The sequence below is a fragment of the Nomascus leucogenys genome, chromosome 15 (genome assembly GCF_006542625.1).
Source record: "Nomascus leucogenys isolate Asia chromosome 15, Asia_NLE_v1, whole genome shotgun sequence".
Classification (NCBI taxonomy): Eukaryota; Metazoa; Chordata; class Mammalia; order Primates; family Hylobatidae; genus Nomascus; species Nomascus leucogenys.
In genome coordinates, this window is record NC_044395.1 from 26,434,437 (window position 1) to 26,455,272 (window position 20,836).

The following is a 20,836-nucleotide window of genomic DNA, read 5'->3' on the forward strand; positions in this document are numbered from 1 at the left end:
AGGAGAATGGCGTGAACCGGCGAGGCGGAGCTTGCAGTGAGCTGAGATCCTGCCACCGCACTTCAGCCTGGGCGACAGAGCGAGACTCCATCTCAAAAAAAAAAGAAAAAAGAAAATACAACAAGGGTACACAGAAGACAAACAGTCCCCTGGCATAACAAGAGTCATTGTAGTGAAGAGGACAGATTTCTCAGCCAAGAATTAGCTAAAGGTGCCAACTCCCTTCTCCTAGCCTCTTCAAACTGCTAAGCCTCAACAAGAGGATTGATGCCTGGTTGGAGGTCCCTCTGGCCTCCTTTAGGACCACTGCAGGACCTGTGCCTTTGACCCACACCCACTCCTCATGTGTGACATTGTGGTTTTCTACTACATGACATATTTTCCACAATTATAAAAGATTCCATGTTCACATCCGGGGGACGGCCTTGGAGTCCTTTATTGTTGGAGTTTGCTCCAGTGCCAAAGCAGAGAGGAAAGAAATGGCATATAATTGTGACTCTTCTCCCTCGGCACTACAGATATTTCCCTTTCCTCACGCCAATTCATTTTTGTTTCCTTATCTCTTGTCTTCACATGGCTTATAAAGAAAAATCTTTGCCTTGTAAGTGGAAAGCAAGAATATTAATTTCATAAATATAATATGATATATTGTATAATAGTAGTAAAACAAAGAAGAGAGAAAAAGAAGAGGAAGAGAATGGGTGGAGAGGGGAAGAGAGAAGGAAGGAAGGAACAATTTCTGTGAAACCACCCAGAAGTTCTTCTGAGTTCTGCTTCTTGGTAAACTGTTCCTAGATTTAAGCAGGTACATATAAATGAATAAACCTAACACTTGACAGTTTCTAGTCTTTATGATCCCTTGTGGTTACTTTAAAGAAAGATGCTTTTAAAGAACTGAACAATTTTTACATGTATTAGAGCAATAAGAAAATGTTCGAGCCTATTATGTAGAAATTGCTGAATTCTTGTGGATCAGGTTAGAGGTAACATAAGTACGCAACAGTAACTATTGTAAATACTTTTTAAAATAATTCAGATAAGCACTACATTAAAAATATGCAGTTTATTAGGTTGATGCAAAAGTAATCGTGGTTTTTGCCATTATGTTTAATTATGTATGTTTAATGGCAAAAACCACGATTACTTTTGCACCAACCTAATAAAAATAATATCTAAACAGCAGTATACCTTAAATTTATTTTTATATTTCATCCTGTACATTTAGGAATTTTTGTTCTGCATTATTTACTGGCTTAGTTTTGTAGTTTTTTAATTTAAAATTTTTAAATTGTGGTAAAATATACATAAATTTATCCTTCTAACTAGTTTTAATTGTACAATTCAGTGGACTTAAGTACATTCACATTGTTGTGTAATTTTGAATTTAATTTTTTTTTTTTAGAGGGAATCTTGCTCTGCTGCCAGGCTGAAGTGCAATGGTGCTATCTTGGCTCACTGCAACCAACCTCCGCCTCCCGGGTTCTATCAATTCTCCTGCCTCAGCTTCCTGAGTAGCTGGGACTACAGGCGGTGCGCCACCATGCCTGGCTAATTTTTGTATTTTTAGTAGAGGGGGCGGTTTCACCATGTTGTCCAGGCTGGTCTTGAACTCCTGACCTCAAGTGATCCGCCCACCTCAGTCTCCCAAAGTGCTGGGATTACTGGTGTGAGCCACCACACCTGGACTGAATTTAAATTTTTTAACCCAGTTTCTATTAGATTGAAAATTAAGATACACCTAATGTTTCCATGACTATATTTTTACAGTTTATTGTTCATAACTAATGTGTATTAATGCATCAAGGTAACTACATGAAGAGGAACTGAAGCTCACCCCTTGCTTATGATTGTGATGATTTTGAAGAACTCTGGAAACTCAGTGAGTCACTGAATTAACCTACCAAGAATTTTTTCTGTACAAATGTTTTCATTATACAGGGAAATTTCTCTTCAGGTGTTTCTTTTCCCTCCTTAAAAGTTTATCTTCCTTACAAACAAATTATATTCCATGCATGAACATAGGAGGAACGTAGCAAAACTGGGCAGTTCTGAACAAGATTTTTTCACATTGCAATAATCTGTGACCAACTAAAGCACTGCCAAAGTGTCAGACTCAGAATTCAAGCAGGTCAGACTTGCTTTAGATAAGCAGTGCTTGCATTATTTAAGGTCATTTGAAAACTCATTCAAGAGGTCGTCTGTTTTCACTTAAAACAAGTTAGCTTAACCAGCTGAAGAGCTTACATTTCAAAATAACATTGGACTGCAAGTCACGTATTCCTTGACCTTGAGCAAGACCTGTCAAATAGCTAGAAGGATCAGTTTTCTCATTTTCACATGAATAAATTAAACTAATTAAATAGGCCGGGCGCGGTAGTTCACGCCTGTAATTCTAGCACTTTGGGAGGCCAAGGCGGGAGGTGGGGTTGGGGGGGGATCGCTGGAGCCCAGGAGTTCAAGACCAGCCTGGGCAACACGGAGAAACCCTGTCGCCACTATTAATAAAAATAGAAAAATGAGCCTGGCGTGGTGGTGCACTCCTATGGTCCCAGCTACTCGGGAGGCTGACGTGGGAGAATCACCTGAGCCCGGGGAGTTCCAGGCTGCAGTGAGCCGAGATCGCGCCACTGTACTCCAGCCTCGGCCACAGATTGAGACCCTATCTCAAAAAAAATTTTACAAAAATTAATTAAATAGATCATTATATTTCTCAACATCTTTAAGGTTCTTGGTTGAAATGACTGGGCTTTATTATATACTAAGCTCAACTTCGTAGACAATCACTTTGCTTTCCCTTCCAAAATCCTTTGCCTCAAAGCCATTGACAATCGAAAGCGGGCTTCTAACAGAACCAGCAGTCTTCATAGGCGGTTGGTCCATATTGCCTGGACTTGGTCAGAGCGCGAGTAGAGGAAAGGCGGGGCCTAGAAGGCGGGGCTTGGAGGGCAATGGGGCGGGACAGAACTGATTGCGTTACGTCATTTCCGCCTGCGACGTTACCTAGGAGTCCAGCGGCACCCGGACCAGCAGCGATTGGTAGGTGAAGGGAATAGTGTCCCTTCCCTCTCGGCCCGTACTACTATTCCGGGAGCCTTTGTGTCCACTGGCTTGAGCCTTCCTTGTTTCAAGGCCCTAAAGAACCCATACCCCTGATACCATTCCCCATCCGCCCCCCTTAAGGACGTTTCATTCCTCTAAAGCCCTCCCAGCGAGGCCTCCAGCTAGTTTACAGTCCTGCCCCGGAGTAACCCCTTCCTCAGAGCGTCCTTTCCTCGCCTTTGGTGAAGTTGCGTCGGGCTGGTTGACAAGTCCTTACTGCTCATACTGCGCCTTCACAGATCCCCACACCCCAATCCTGCGCAAAGGTACTACTCCGTCCACCTTCCCGCTGACCGGGAAGTACACATTTATCTTCCTTAGGTTTTTCCTCATTTCTTTCCCTTTCCCCCTCCCATTGGTTTTACGTCTTTTCAGTTTTTTTAGACATGGAAAAGAGAAACGCGTTTTTAAAGAATAGGTTAGTTGCTTTTCTTCTCCTGCCCCCAGCATCAAGGACCACATGTAAAAAGGAAGAGCGAAATTACGAAACTTATAAAGGCCACGAGAATCATTTGTTTATTCAATAAATTTAGTAGAGGAAATAAAATAGTAAGTATACAGGTTCCAATCCAAGCAAAGTAAAGATTGTTTGGTGCTTTAAAAGTAAAACCAAGAATTCAAACACATCTTGTGCGCTTTTTTCCACGAAGCGTAAAAAATAAGTGAAAACATCATCTATTATAAAAATTTTTATTGATTAGGGATATAATAAGCTTGGAAAATCTTTATCTCTGAATCTACAAGTGGCACATGGGTGTAGTAAAATACTTCATTGCCTGAGCAGTTGTTTGATAGTACATTTTATTTGGTTAGTTTTTTGTTGTTGTTTGTTTTTGAGAAGGCGTCTCCCTCTGTTGCCCAGGCTGTGTGCAGTGGCGTGATCTCCGTTCACTGCAACCTCTGCCTCCCGGGTTCAAGCTATTCTCCTGCCTCAGCCTCCCGAGTAGCTGTGACTGCAGGCGTGCGCCACCACACCCGGCTAATTTTTGTATTTTTAGTGGAGACAGGGTTTCACCATATTGGCCAGGCTGGTCTCCAACCCCTGACTTCAGGTGATCCGCCCACCTCGGCCTCCCAAAGTGTTAGGATTACAGGCGTGAGCCACCAGACCCGGCCTGGTAGTACATTTTAGTATCTTAAAACTTATGAAGGGTTTTCACAATGGTTAATTTATTTGGAGCATCATAATAACCATATAAAGTCGATCTTATTTTTTATCTAAAGCCAGCAGCGGTCCCACCCTCCTTTCTGCTCCAGATGATGTCCTCTTACACCTACTCAAAGGTTTTACCCTTTAACTTATCCCTTTTTTTGCCCCTCTAAGTTCTCCGTCACTTTAATTTCTCCCTCACTACTGGATGGTACATTTTAACATCCTTAGAATCTCTCGGTTTTTGTTGTTGTTGTTTTTGTTGTTGTTTTTAGACTGAGTTTCACTCTTGTTGCCCAGGCTGGAGTAGTGGCATGATCTTGACTCACTGCAACCTCCGCCTCCTGGGTTCAAGCGATTCTCCTGCCTCAGCCTTCCTGAGTAGCTGGGATTACAGGCACGTGCCACCACACCCAGCTAATTTTGTATTTTTAGTAGAGACGAGATTTCTCCATGTTGGTCAGGCTGGTCTCAAACTCCCGACCTCAGATGATCTGCCTGCCTTGGCCTGCCAAAGTGCTGGGATTACAGGCGTGAGCCACTGCGCCTGACCTTTTTTTTTCTTTTTTTTAAAAAAACCTTTAATCCATTCTCACTCTCTAGCTACACCCCATTTTTCTGCTCCCTTACAGCACTCCAAAGAATTACTACTGTACTTACTGTCTCAACTTTCCCACTTCCTCAACCCACCCCAATCTTCCTTCCCTGCTTACTCCACTGAAGCAGTGCCTGTACGGTCACTAGTGACTTTATCTGGCCAAATCTCCCTTTTTTTCCTCTGTATTTACTTGTCCTTGCAACAATATTTGACACAATTGAATATGTTCTTTCTTGAACTTCATTGTTTATTTCTGAATCAGATAATTTTGAATGCTGGAATATATTTCCTCTATATTTTGTGTATTCATAAACATATAATGATGGCATTTATGACATCCTTTTTTGGCAGCTTCTAAACACCCTTTAGCCTATGTCACTAGAGAAGCAGGAAGCAGGTGTATGCAGAAAGCCCGTGTGAAGTTATTTAGATCAAAGTATGCAATAAACTGGTTCAGGATTTTCAAGGGATTTTTAAGATCCAGTGTTAAATTTCCACCTACAAAATTGGGAATGTATTTGGGAAAATGATGAAATTGTGATGAATTAATGCTAATGCTGTAATGTTAAATAACATACGACATTGATAACAGGTAAAAATTACACAGTTTAGTTCTTGGAAAGATTATTAAAAGACCCATTATAATCCTAATATCTAATTTACGTTTAGTTTTTTACTTTTCTAAAATTTAGAGTCAAGCATTCCAATAGAATGTTTATGGGTATAAATTGGACACCATTTTTGAGGACAGTTTGGCAGTGTTAGGTTTTAATATGCATGCTGTTTTATTTTTTATGAAGTTATATCGTATATATCTGAACTAAATGCACATTGTGGAAAAAAACCAACAGCATAAAAGAGTATACTGGAACAAAAACATCTCTTCCTTTCCGAACCCAGGCTCCTCAATCCACAGGTCCCTTCCTAGAGACAATCATTCTTAGTAATTTCTCATATCCCTTTCCAGAGAGAGTCAATTCAAATATATATGTGCGCCAGGTGCAGTGGCTCACTCCTGTAATCCCAGCACTTTGGGAGGCCGAGGTGGGCGGATCATGAGGTCAAGAGATCGAGACCATTCTGGCCAACGTGGTGAAACCCCATCTCTACTTGAAATACAAAAATTAACTGGGCACAGTGGCGCACACCTGTAGTGCCAGCTACTTGGGAGGCTGAGGCAGGAGAATTGCTTGAACCCGGGAGGCAGAGGTTGCAGTGAGCCGAAATCGCGCCACTGCATTCCAGCCTGGCGACAGAGCAAGACTCTGTCTCAGAAAACAAAAAACAGAAATATATACGTGCATACCTTTTGTCATAGCAATTCCACTTGAAAAACTATCCTACGAAAATTGTTGCTGCTGAGCGCAATGGCTTATGCCTGTAATCCCAGCACTTTGGGAGGCCAAGGCGGGTGGATTTCTTGAGGCCAGCAGTTCGAGACCACCCTGGCCAACAGGGTGAAACTCTGTCTCTACTAAAAATACAAAAATTAGCCTGGCGTGGTGGCACACACCTGTAATCCCAGCTACTCAGGAGGCTGAGACATGAGAATCGCTTGAACCCGGGAGGTGGAGGTTGCAGTGAGCTGAGATGATGTCTCTGCACTCCAGCCTGGGTGACAGAGCAAGACTCTGTCTCAAAAAAAAAAAAAAAAAAAAAAAAAAAAAAAAAAAATTAACAAATCTTTTAGGCCTGAAATATCATTCCTTAATCTCATTTGTGCTAACAGTTATTTGTAAATTAACAGAATAATTGTACTTAAAATGTTATCTCAGTTTCCTAACTGGAATAATGCATATGAATAGTTTTTATTTTGGAAAATAGTTTGTATTATAATAATATGATTTATTGAGTGGTTATGGTGGGTCAGAAACTATACTAAATGCTTTACCTGTGTTATCTGACTTAATCCTAACAATTCTATGAGTTAGGTACAATGAGTCCCCATATTTTACAGATGAGTAACTTGAAGTTTGAGTGAGTTAAGTAACTTCTGCAAAATCACACAGCTAAGGATGAGGTAGAATTTGCTGAGATTTAAACCCTGGTCTATCTTGCCTCAGAGTCCAAAGACTTAACCTGTCTTCCCATGCCTCCTGTATTAATAAGGCTATTTGTAGGGAAAGCAAAAAAGACATAAGTTTTTTTCATAGAGAACCTTCTCCCAACTCTTAAAAATGTCAATTTAAAAAACAACAATTTACCAAATTAGGAAGAAAACACCTTTAGTTTTAAGCTCTGAATAACTTTAAACATCAAAAGGGAAAAATGACAAGTTGAGAATATATAAATACATTTTTCTTTCATTTTTCTTATGAATGGCATATCCTTTTTGACAGTTTTCTGTTTAGCCTCTGTCTTTCTAAACATGTTAGTAGATGTATGTTATGTGTTTAAATAGGTCAGGGCTTTGGGATTTGTAAATCCTTACACGTTTTGCATTTTACACGCATCAATTCAGAGTTTAAATTTTTATTATTTTTAGAGACATGATCTTATTTTGTGGCCCAGGCTGGAGTGCAGTGGTGCAATCATAGCTCACTGCAGCTTTGAACTCCTGGGCTCAAGCCATCCTCCTGTTTCAGCCTCCCAAGTAGCTAGGACTACAGTATGTGCTACCCTGCCCAGCTTTTTGTTGTTGTTGTTGTTGCTGGAGAGATGGCGGTCTCGCTATATTGCCCAGGCTGGTGTTGTCCTGGCCTCAAGCAATCTTCCTGCCTTGGCCTCCCAAAACCATGGGATTACAGGCATGAGTCACTATATTCAGCCCAGAATTTTAAGCTTTTAAGCAAAATTTATCCACTTTGGACTATGATAAAGCATGTCAGAACCATATTGCTACTGTAAATGTAGTGAGTGACATTATTCCTTGAAGTATTAATAACTCTTAAGACTAAATAAAAATCCATGTTTCTCCCTGTGTTCAGTGCATGACCTTTTTTTCCTTTTATATTTGACCACATAAGGTCTAATTTTAGGTTAGGGACCTGCGCAATTTTGTGGATGCAACTCTGTCTCTATGCACGTTAAGAAAGGTTTATTTGAAGTCATGCAACAGGTTATGTAAAAGTCATGGACTTTCAAGATAAACTTGAATTTAATAACTGGCTTAGTTACTCACTATTTGACCTTAGGCCTTAGAGCCTAGGCTCCTCATCTCTAACACAAGCATATTAGTAAAATCTGCTGTGCAGGGTTGTTGCTGGAATTAGAAAAAATATACAAATTAGAACATATTAAATCACCAATAATTGCTGACTACTTTTGGCTGGGCGCAGTGGCTCATGCCTGTAATCCAAGCACTTTCAGAGGCAGAGGTGGGAGGATCACTTGAGTACAGGAATTCAAGACCAGCCTGGGAAACATAGCAAGAACCTGTCTCTACAAAAAAATTTTAAAAATTAGCTAGGCATCGTAGCATGTGCCTGTAGTCCCAGCTACTCAGGAGGGTGAGGCAGGAGGAGCGATTGAGCCTAGGAGTTCAAGGCTGCAGTGACCTATGATCCTGCCACAGCATTCTAGCCAAGGCAACAGAGAAAGACTCTGTCTCTTAAAAAATAAGAAGGTGACTTTTTATTTTTATTATTTTGATATAAAATCTTATTTTAATTGTTTTATTTATGCAACTCTTTAATTTTCATTGAGTTCTAGTGGTAGTTTTATAATGGAGTATATAAAATAATTTTAGGCTGAGCACGGTGGCTCACGCTTACAATCCCAACACTTTGGGAGGCCAAGTCAGAAGGTGTTTGACACCAGCCTGGGTAACATAGCAAGACCCCATCTCTACAAAAAAATAATAATTAAAAAAAGAAAGCCAGGTGTGGTGGTGCACGCCTACAGTCCCAGCTACTTAGGAGGTGAAGGCGAGAGGGTCACTTGAGCCCAGCAGTTTGAGGCTACAGTGAGCTATCGTCGCACCACTGCACTCCAGCCTGGGTGACAGAGCAAGAATGTGTCTCTAAAAAAAATAATAAAAATGAAAGTAAATTAAAATTATTTTAAATGTACCCTTTTTGCCCATTTTATTTTAGGAATTTCGAATGCCTTGGGAAGAGGAATCAGAATTTACAAAGCAGGATAAGGCTGCCAGAGTCATTCAGCAGGCCTGGAAAAGTTTCCTTGTGAGTTTATTTAGAAGTTTTATTGAGATATAATTTTTATGTCATAAAATTTAAATTTAAAGTGTACAGTTCAATGCTTTTTTTTTTTTTTTTTTAAAAAAAGACAGAATGTCTGTTGCCTAGGCTGGAGTGTAGTGGCATGATATCGGCTCACTGTAGCCTCTGCCTCTCAGGTTCAAGCAATTCTCCCACCTCAGCCTCCCCAGTAGCTGGGATGGTGCACCACCATGCTTAGCTGATTTTTATATTTTTAGTAGAGACGGGGTTTCACCATGTTGGCCAGGCTGGTCCCAAACTCCTGACTTCAGGTGATCCACCCTCCTTGGCCTCCCAAAGTGCTGGGACTACAGGCATGAGCCACTGCACCCGGCCAGTTCAATACTTTTTATATAAAGTGTACAATTCAGTAACTTTTAGTATACTTGCAGAATTGTGTGCCATTCTTTGCTTTAAAAAGCAGACTCTTTGGCCGGGCATGGTGGCTCATGCCTGTAATCCCAGCACTTTGAGAGGCTGAGGCAGGCGGATCATCTGAGGTCGGGAGTTTGAGTCCAGCCTGACGAACATGGAGAGACCCTGTCTCTACTAAAACTACAAAATTAGCCGGGCGTGGTGGCGCATGCCTGTAATCCCAACTACTGGGGAGGCTGAGTCAGGAAAATCACTTGAACCTGGGAGGTGGAGGTGGTGGTGAGCCGAGATCATGCCATTGCACTTCAGCCTGGGCAACAACATCAACAACAACAACAACAAAAAAGCAGACTTTTTTTTAACGTTTCTAAAAGTTACAATTGTTTCATTAGCTGCACAAATATTTATTGAGTTCCTGATCTGGGCCAGGCACTTTTATAATGGCTATCAATGAAAGTATCATTAACAAGATTATTTGCCTTTCACCTCTAAACACTTTATTTCTTGACTGAGGAACCAGCATTGTGAGCAGATGTTAGGAATATAGCCACTCATTAAATATTTATTGAGTACTTATTCTCGAGGAGCTTCAAGTTTATTAATAATACACTATATCCGGGTTAATGTCGTGGTCACTTGTGCTTTTATAAGGGTAGAGCTGGTCTTATAGGTGTAAGGAATATTCCAAGTTGAATTATCTGGTTGGGTGAGAGCCAAGAGCTAAAATGACCTCACTCTTTTCTCTCTGATAGCAGCAGGACTCTGTGCCTGGTAATTTTAAGTGAAGTAATATGGTTCTGTTTCTAGCACACACTGATACAAAGGTTTTATGGCTTACAAGACCACCTTTGTATCAGTTAATCACATTTTGTGAAGTTGCTTCATTATTTGCCTCTACCAAGGCCATAAAACCTATGCTGGGGTATAACTATGTTGTTTCTAACACTAAAATAATATGTATTTTTTAAAGATACAGGGATCTCACTATGTTGCCCAGGATGGTCTCAAACTCCTGGGCTCAAGTGATTCTCCAACCTCAGCTTCCCAAGTAACTTGCCCTATAGCCGAGCACTGTTATATCCAGCTAATCTTCTTTTAAAACTTACTCTTCCTTAGTTGGTTTTGATTGACATACACATCATCTAGGCTTAAGCTTTTCTATCGTTTGCAGCTATTTTCTCTCACATCCAACCAGCCACACACCTTTGACTAGCTGCTGTGTTCCTGACATTGTGCTAGGAATTTCAGAATACATCCTTGCCCTTAAAGGAGCTTCAGCAGAGAAGCCATGTAAATAAAGAGGTGTGTGTGTGTGTGTGTGTGTGTGTGTGTGTGTGTAGACAGAGGACACATTTTCACCTTCTATCCCTCCAGAACCCCATTGAAACGACACTGTATAGAAGGTTAATACATAACAAAGAGAAAGGAGTTCATGAGCAGATAAAAATTTTATCTAATTTTTGGAAAACTAAAAATAGATGATAGCATCCTTTGGAAAAACTGTAGAAACACTTGCCTAGGCACATTTCACAGGGGTTCCAATGAGGGAATTGGTTTGCCATTGGAACCCCAGAGAGGATATGAATTTGGAGTTAACAATTTAAAAGAGCTGGAAGGAGAAGGACTGAAGACAGGGGTTAATTGAAGGTCTGTACACAGGGCAGCTGTGCCAGTTGTCTCCAGTCTTTTGCAGACCAAGAGCTGCGGGTAGGTGGATGTTTACTGCTAGTCACGAATCTGCTTGTAGACAGATATATGCTATTAGGCAAAAAAGACACAAAGAAACCCTGGAGGCTTATCTCTTTTTAAAAAAAAATGAAAAATGAAAAATCAAATGAACTATCTGGGAAAGCTAGTTCTAGCATGGATTTGGCATTCCACAGTGAAACCCTCTTAATTTTGTTGTGTTGCCTCTTAATTTTGGTATTTGAGAGACACCCTGCTTAATAGCTGGCTATTTGACCATTCCCATTAAAGAAAGCCTGGTAATTACTTATTCCACTCATGTCATGAAGCCCCCCAGGCAATTTTCCCACTCCTGAGTGAGAACACTGGGTAGACAGAATACTAACAAAAGATACTCGTACTAGTGCCTAGAAAAATTGACACAGACCTTCATTCTTAAGTATTAATGGACAACCAAGGTTCACTTTTAAGGAAAATCAATGATGTCAAAAGAAAAAGAAAAAGACAAAAAAGATAGAACCTGAAGAAAACAAAAATAGTAATAAATTTAAATTAGATCAGGCTATTGAGTGCCTCTAAGAGGGTAATATCTGGGAGGAAAATGGTACCTCATGCAATAGAAAGTATGACAGAGGCTGGATTTAGAAAAAAGAGGTTAGAAACTCTGAAAAAGAGCTAACCGTGAAAGTCATGGTTCAGATATGACAGATTAAAATTGTTCTAAGATGTGAAGAGAATACATTTGCTCTTGATTCTAGACACAGCATCTTGATTCTAGATACCGTCAAGTGGGTGACTTGATATGACAGGTTAAAATTGTTCTAAGATGTGAAGAGAATACATTTGCTCTTGATTCTAGACACAGCATCTTGATTCTAGATACCGTCAAGTGGGTGACTTCTAAAAAAAAGGATGCATAATCCATAAAAAATGATGAGTTCGTGTCCTTTGTAGGGACATGGATGAAACTGGAAAACATCATTCTCAGTAAACTATCGCAAGGACAAAAAACCAAACACCGCATGTTCTCACTCATAGGTGGGAATTGAACAATGAGAACTCAAGGACACAGGAAGGGGAACATCACATTCCAGGGACTGTTGTGGGGTGGGGGGAGGGGGGAGGGACAGCATTAGGAGATATACCTAATGCTAAATGATGAGTTAATGGGTGCAGGAAATCAACATGGCACATGGATACATATGTAACAAACCTGCACATTGTGCACATGTACCCTAAAACCTAAAGTATAATAAAAAAAAAAAAAAAAAAAAAAAAAAAAGGATGCATAGTTTTAGCACATTGCTTGGCTGTAGAAGTGAATTATTTGCATAGTTATAATAATGTAAATGTAGGGATTTAAAAAAGTTAAATATTTTAATCAAAGTAACATGCATACTTCTTTAATAAGTAATATAGAGTAATTTATTATGAAAAATAAATATTTTACCCCATCCTACTTTCTTTCACCCTCATACACTAAAAGCAACCATTTTAGCTTTTTTTTTTTTTGAGATGGAGTCTTGCTCTGTTGCCTAGGCTGGAGTGCAGTGGTGCAATCTCGCCTCACTGCAGCCTCCACCTCCCGGGTTCAGTCAATTCTCTGCCTCAGCCTCCCAAGTACCTGGGATTACAGGCGCCCACTACCACACCCAGCTGATTTTTTTCCATTTTTAGTGGAGATGAGGTTTCACCATCTTGGCCTGGCTGATCTTGAACTCTTGACCTCGTGATCCACCCACCTGTGCCTCCCAAAGTGCCAGGATTACAGGTGTGAGCCACCGCGCCTGGCCCATTTTTAACTATTTTTATTGTAGATCTTCTAGTAGTTACTTCCATGCTTCTAAATAATGTGCATGTACAATTATCTTTTATTAACTTTAGAAGTAATCTGTTGGCTTTCTGCAAAGATAATTGAGAACTTAGGTTACTTACCCTCCGCAGCCCTGCTTATCTCCCCTCCCAGTATCATAATGTTATTTTTTTAGTTCCTCTATTTTATTACCTTATTGGTTTAAAGAATATTTAAGTCTTAGTTTCTTGTTCCATCAGGCTGACATAGGATCACTTGACTCCCCATTATATATGATGAGAACATAAGTATCCCCACCCTTTTCTTTACCTCTCCTCTCCATCTTCAAACCACCAAGATCTATTACCTGTACTATTACGTTATAAGTATTCTCTGGAGGAGTTCATACATCCTGAATGCAAGTCCTTTGTTAAATACTATATGTGTTGAATATCTTCTCCCAGGCTTGCCTCATTCCTCTAAGATGTTCTTAGTGAAAAGAAGTCTTTAATTTTAATAAAGTCCAATTTGTGACTTTTTCTCTTTCTTTCCTTCTTTCCTTCTTTTCTTTCTTTGTTTTTTCTTTCTTTGACAGGGTTTCACTCTTTTGCCCATGCTAGAGTGCAGTCGCATGATCACAGTTCACTGTAACCTTGAACTCCTGGGCTCAAGCAATCCTCCTGCCTCAGCCTCCTGTTTGGACTACAGGTGTGCACTACCATGCCTGGCTAATTTTTTAATTTTTTTGTAGAGACAGAGTCTCGCTATGTTGCCAAGGCTAGTGTTGAACTCCGGCCTCAAGCAGTCCTCCCAACTTGGCCTCCCAAAGTGCTCACATTACAGATGTGAGCCACCATGCCCAGCCACCACTTTTTCTTCATGGTTAGTGCTTTCTGGGTCCTGTTTAAGAAATTTTGTCTAACCTAGTTAGAAGATATTTTCCTTATGTTTGTCCTAGAGGCTTAATTGCTTTAGTTTCAGATTGAGATCTAGTATCCATCTCAAATTAATTGTTGTGTATACTCAGAGGTACAAAGTTCATTTTTTTCTTATGGATATCCAACTGATCAAATACCTTTGATTGAAAATACCATCCTTTTCACAATGAATTGCTGTGGTGCCATTGTTTAAATCATGTAATCATATATGTAAAGTGTTTCTGTAGTGTCTATTCTGTTGCATTGGTCTATTTGTGTGTATTTATTTGTTTATTTTTTAAGACAGAGTCTCACCCTGTTGCCTAGGCTGGAGTGCAGTGGCACAATCTCGGCTCACTGAAATCTCCACCTCCCAGGTTCAAGCAATTCTCCTGCCTCAGCCTCCCAAGTAGCTGGGACTACAGGCATGGGTCACCACGCCTGGATACTTTCTGTACTTTTTGTAGATGGGGTGTCTTGCCGTGTTGCCCATGCTGGTCTCTGACTCCTGAGCTCAAGTGATCTACACACCTTGGCCTCCCAAAGTTCTGGGATTACAGGCATGAGCCACCACACCTGGCCCATGTCTTTGGATCTTAAATTTCTCTCCATGATTTTTTTTTCTTTTTTTAGCCAGAGTCTTGCTCTGTCACCCAGGATGGAGTGCAGTGACATGATCTCGGCTCACTGCAACCACCGCTTCCTGGGTTCAAGTGATTCTCCTGCCTCAGCCTCCCGAGTAGCTGGGATTACAGGCATGTGCCACCACACCTGGCTAATTTTTGTATTTTTAGTAGAGATAGGGTTTCACTATGTTGGTCAGTCTGGTCTCGAACTCCTGACCTCGTGATCCGCCCGCCTCAACCTCCCAAAGTGCTGGGATTACAGGCATGAGCCACTGTGCCTGGCCTCTAATGGCTTTTTTATAAATTCCTTTGGATTTTCTTAGTCATGTTATCTTTGAATGATGACAGTTTTACTTTTCCTTTGTGAACATTATACCTTTGGTTTATAGAAACACCAATTGATTTTTGTATGTTGAGTTTGTAACTTTACTAAATTTGCTTATTATTTTTAACAGTTTTTAGATAGAGTCTTTAAGGTCTTCTGTATATAAGATGTCATCTGCAAACAGAGACAATTTAACATCTTCCTTTTCAATTTGTATGTCTTATTTCTTTCTCTTGCCTGATTTCTCTGGCTGAGACTTCCAGTGCCATGTTAAATACAAGTAGTAAGCAGGGGCATCCTTGTTCCTGATCTTAGAGAAGAAACTTTTAACTTTTCACCATTAAGTATGATGTTAGCTGTGGGCTTGTCATATGTGACCTTTAAAGGTAAATTAAGGAATATATTGAGATAAACAAAATGGAGACACAACATACCAAAACGTATGGGATGCAGCAAAGGCAATTCTAAAAGGGAATTTCATAGCAATAAATGCCTACATCACAAAACAAGAAAGATCTCAAACAACCTAGTGTTACACTTCAAGGAACTAGAAACAGAAGAACAAAGACCAAAGTTAGCAGAAGGAAGGAAATAAAGATTAGAGCAGAAATGATTGAAATAAAAACTAGAAAAACAATAGAAAAGATCAACAAAACTAAGAGTTGGGTTTTTGAAAAGATAAGCAAAATTGGCAAATCTTTAACTAGATTAATAAAAAAAAAGCAAATCAGGTGTGGTGGCACACGTCTGTAGTCCCAGTTACTTAGGAGAATGAGGCACAAAGATCACTTTAGCCCAAGAGTTTGAGTCCAGCCTTGGCAACATAGTGAGACTACATCTCTAAAAATAAATAAATAAATAAATAAATAAATAAATAAATAAAAATGTAAAAGTATGCCTAGCGTGGTGGCTCACGCCTGTAATCCCAGCACTTTGGGAGGCTGAGGTGGGCGGATCACCTGAGGTCGGGAGTTCGAGACCAGCCTGACCAACATGGAGAAACCTCGTCTCTACTAAAAATACAAAATTAGCCAGATGTGGTGGCACATGCCTGTAATGCCAACTACTCGGGAGGCTGAGGCAGGAGAATTACTTGAACCCAGGAGGTGGAGGTTGCGGTGAGCTGAGATTGTGCCATTGCACCCCAGCCTGGGCAACAAGAGTGAAACTGTCTCAAAAAAAAGAAAAAAAAAAAAAGAAGACTAAAATCAGAAATGAAAGATGAGACATTACAACTGATACTACAGAAATACGAAGGATAATAAGAAACTACTATGAACAATTATAAGCCAATAAATAGGATAACTTAGAAGAAATGGGCAAATTCTTAGATACATATAACCTCCCAAGACTGAATCATGAAGAAATAGAAAATATGAACAGACCAATAATGAGTAAGAAGATTGGATCAGTAATAAAAAACCTCCCGTCAAAGAAAAGCCCAGGATGGCTTCACTGTTGAATTCACTGATGGCCTTACTGTTGAATTCTGCTAAATATTTAAAGAAGAAATAATCATCTGCCGTTTTCAAACTCTTTCAAAAAATTAAAGAGGAGAGCATACTTCTAACTTCATTTACAAAGCCAACATGACTTGGATACCAAGGCCAGACAAGGATACTATAATAAAATTACAGGCTAATGCCCCTGATGAACATAGATGAATAGGATCTTCAACCAAATACTAGCAAACTGAATTTAACAGCACATTAAAATAATAATCAAGTGAGATTTATCCTTTGTGTGCAAGGTGGTTCAACATATACAAATCAATAAATGCAATGACCAAATTAACAGAATAAAGGACAAAAAGCATATGATCACTTCAATAGATATTTCGTATATTTTACAGTACTTCTTGTCTGAAAGAACATTTTATTTTACATTGATATAGCTACCCTAGTGTTCTTTTGGTGAATACTTACATGACATCTTTTCCTATTCTTTTACTTTTCAGCTTTTTGTGCCCTTATATTTAAATTGTGACTCTTGTAAACAAAATACAGTTGGATTTAATTTTGCATAATTCTAAATAATCTTTGTCTTTTAATTAGCATGTTTAGACCATTTGTATTTATTGTAATTACTGTATTCATTGGGCTTAAGGCTACCATCTTGCTGTTTGTTTTCTACTTGTCTGATCTGTTCTTCCTGTATTTTCCCCTTCCTTTTCCCTTTCTTTGTAGTAATTAAATATTGTTAGTCATTATTTTCTTCTCTATTAACTTTTTAGTTATTTTGATTGATTAAAGATGCCATAAGTTGTTTTCTGTTTCTCCTGGTGACAGGAGGTGGCAATATTTTCCCTTTCTTTTTTTTTCTTTTTTATTTTTTTTAATTTTTTTTAAATTATACTTTAAGTTCTAGGGTACATGTGCACAACATGCAGGTTTGTTACAAATGTATACATGTGCCATGTTGGTGTGCTGCACCCATTAACTCATCATTTACATTACGTATATCTCCTAATGCTATCCCTCCCCCCTCCCCCCACCCCATGACAGGCCCTGGTGTGTGATGTTCCCCACCCTGTGTCCAGGTGTTCTCATTGTTCAGTTCCCACCTATGAGGGAGAACATGGGGTGTTTGGTTTTCTGTCCTTGCGATAGTTTGCTCAGAATTATGGTTTCCAGCTTCATCCATGTCTCCACAAAGGACATGAAGTCATCCTTTTTTATGGCTGCATAGTATTCCATGGGGTATATGTGCCACATTTTCTTAATCCAGTCTATCATTGATGGACATCTGGGTTGGTTCCAAGTCTTTGCTATCGTGAATAGTGCCACAATAAACATACGTGTGCATGTGTCTTTATAACAGCATGATTTATAATCCTTTGGGTATACACCCAGTAATGGGATGGCTGGGTCAAAGGGTATTTCTAGTTCTAGATCCTTGAGGAATTGCCACACTGTCTTCCACAATGGTTGAACTAGTTTACAGTCCCACCAACAGTGTAAAAGTGTTCCTATTTCTCCACATCCTCTCCAGCACCTGTTGTTTCCCGACTTTTTAATGATTCCCATTCTTACTGGTGTGAGATGGTATCTCACTGTGGTTTTGATTTGCATTTCTCTGATGGCCAGTGATGATGAGCATTTTTGCATGTGTCTGTTGGCTGCATAAATGTCTTCTTTTGAGAAGTGTCTGTTCATATCCTTTGCCCACTTTTTGATGGGGTTGTTTGATTTTTTTCTTGTAAATTTGTTTAAGTTCTTTGTAGATTCTGGATATTAGCCCTTTGTCAGATGGGTAGATTGGAAAAATTTTCTCCCATTCTGTAGGTTGCCTGTTCACTCTGATGGTAGTTTCTTTTGCTGTGCAGAAGCTCTTTGGTGTAATTAGATCCCATTTGTCAATTTTGGCTTTTGTTGCCATTGCTTTTGGTATTTTAGACATGAAGTCCTTGCCCATGCCTATGTCCTGAATGGTATTGCCTAGGTTTTCTTCTAGGGTTTTTATGGTTTTAGGTCTAACAAGTAAGTCTTTAATCCATCTTGAATTAATTTTTTATAAGGTGAAAGGAAGGGATCCAGTTTCAGCTTTCTACATATGGCTAGCCTGTTTTCCCAGCACTATTTATTAAATAGGGAATCCTTTCCCCATTTCTTGTTTTTGTCAGGTTTGTCAAAGATCAGATGGTTGTAGATGTGTGATATTAGTTCTGAGGACTCTGTTCTGTTCCATTGGTCTATATCTCTGTTGTGGTACCAGTACCATGCTGTTTTGGTTACTGTAGCCTTGTAGTATAGTTTGAAGTCAGGTAGCGTGATGCCTCCAGCTTTGTTCTTTTGGCTTAGGATTGTCTTGGCAATGCGGGCTCTTTTTTGGTTCCATGTGAATTTTAAAGTAGTCTTTTCCAGTTCTGTGAAGAAAGTCATTGGTAGCTTCATGGGGATGGCGTTGAATCTATAAATTACCTTGGTCAGTATGGCCATTTTCACGATATTGATTCTTCCTACCCATGAGCATGGAATGTTCTTCCATTTGTTTGTGTCCTCTTTTATTTTGTTGAGCAGTGGTTTGTAGTTCTCCTTGAAGAGGTCCTTCACATCCCTTGTAAGTTGGGTTCCTAGGTATTTTATTCTCTTTGTAGCAATTGTGAATGGGAGTTCACTCATGATTTGGCTCTCTGTTTGTTATTGGTGTATAGGAATGCTTGTGATTTCTGCACATTGATTTTGTATCCTGAGACTTTGCTGAAGTTGCTTATCAGCTTAAGGAGATTTTGGGCTCAGATGATGGGGTTTTCTTTTTTTTTTTTTTTGAGATGGAGTCTCGCTCTGTCACCCAGGCTGGAGTGCAGTGGCGCAATCTCGGCTCACTGCAAGCTCCGCCTCCCGGGTTCATGCCATTCTCCTGCCTCAGCCTCTCCGAGTAGCTGGGACTACAGGCGCCCGCCACCACGCCCGGCTAATTTTTTGTATTTTTAGTAGAGACGGGGTTTCACCGTGGTCTAGATCTCCTGACCTCGTGATCCGCCCGCCTCGGCCTCCCCAAGTGCTGGGATTACAAGTGTGAGCCACCGCGCCCAGCCGATGATGGGGTTTTCTAAATATACAATCATGTCATCTGCAAACAGAGACAATTTGACTTCCTGTCTTCCTGATTGAACACCCTTTATTTCTTTCTCCTGCCTGATTGCCCTGGCCAGAACTTCCAACACTGTGTTGAATAGGAGTGGTGAGAGAGGGCATCCCTGTCTTGTGCCAGTTTTCAAAGGGAATGCTTCCAGTTTTTGCCCATTCAGTATGATATTGGCTGTGGGTTTGTCATAAATAGCTCTTATTATTGTGAAATACGTCCCATCAATACCTAGTTTATTGAGAGTTTTTAGCATGAAGTTCTGTTGAATTTTATCGAAGGCTGTTTCTGCATCTATTGACATAATCACGTGGTTTTTGTAATTGGTTCTGTTTATATGATGGATTACATTTATTGATTTGCATACGTTGAACCAGCCTTGCATCCCAGGGATGAAGCCGACTTGATCATGGTGGATAAGCTTTTTGATGTGCTGCTGGATTCGGTTTGCCAGTATTTTATGGAGGGTTTTTGCATCGATGTTCATCAGGGATATTGGTCTAAAATTCTTTTTTGTGTGTGTGTCTCTGCCAGGCTTTCGTATCAGGATGATGCTGGCCTCATAAAATGAGTTACAGAGGATTCTGTCTTTTTCTATTGATTGGGATAGTTTCAGAAGGAATGGTACCAGCCCCTGTTTCTACCTCTGGTAGAATTCGGCTATGAATCCGTCTGGTCCTGGGATTTTTTTGGTTGGTAGGCTATTAATTATTGCCTCAATTTCAGAGCCTGTTATTGGTCTATTCAGGGATTCTACTTCTTCGTGGTTTAGTCTTGGGAGGGTGTATGTATCCAGGAATTTATCCATTTCTTCTAGATTTGCTAGTTTATTTGCATAGAGGTGTTTATAGTATTCTCTGATGGTAGTTTGTATTTCTGTGGGATTGGTGGTGATATCCCCTTTTTCATTTTTTATTGCATCTATTTGATTCATCTCTCTTTTCTTCTTTTTAGTCTTGCTAGCGGTCTATCAATTTTCTTGATCTTTTCAAAAACCCAGCTCCTGGATTCATTGATTTTTTGAAGGGTTTTTTGTGTCTCTATCTCCTTCAGTTCTGCTCTGATCTTAGTTATTTCTTGTCTTCTGCTAGCTTTTGAATGTGTTTGCTCTTGCTTTTCTAGTTCTCTTAATTGTGATGTTAGGGTGTCAGTTGTAGATCTTTCCTGCTTTCTCTTGTGGGCATTTAGTGCTATAAATTTCCATCTACACACTGCTTTAAATGTGTCCCAGAGATTCTTGTATGTTGTGTCTTTGTTCTCATTGGTTTCAAAGAACGTCTTTATTTCTGCCTTCATTTTGTTATGTACCCAGGAGTCATTCAGGAGCAGGTTATTCAGTTTCCATGTAGTTGAGCGGTTTTGAGTGAGTTTCTTAATCCTGAGTTCTAGTTTGATTGCACTGTGGTCTGAGAGACAGTCTGTTATAATTTCTGTTCTTTTACATTTGCTGAGGAGAGCTTTACTTCCAACTATGTGGTCAATTTTGGAATAAGTGTGATGTGGTGATGAGAAAAATGTATATTC

At 39.8% G+C, this 20,836-nt stretch overlaps 1 protein-coding gene across 2 annotated transcripts in view; it reads left to right on the top strand.

The window, feature by feature from the left end:
* The first annotated feature begins 2,981 nt into the window (after positions 1–2,981).
* C15H11orf65 (chromosome 15 C11orf65 homolog) overlaps positions 2,982–20,836 on the top strand; it is a 173,021-nt gene continuing 155,166 nt past the window's right edge. Inside the window, exons 1-2 of one of the 2 annotated variants that reach the window (XM_030828863.1) lie at positions 2,982–3,036; positions 8,882–8,971. In XM_030828863.1, coding sequence (XP_030684723.1) covers positions 8,891–8,971 — 81 coding nt within the window. In that variant the 5' untranslated portion in view covers positions 2,982–3,036; positions 8,882–8,890. The remainder of the gene's footprint in view (positions 3,037–8,881; positions 8,972–20,836) is intronic. The other variant, XM_030828862.1, reaches the window with a different exon arrangement.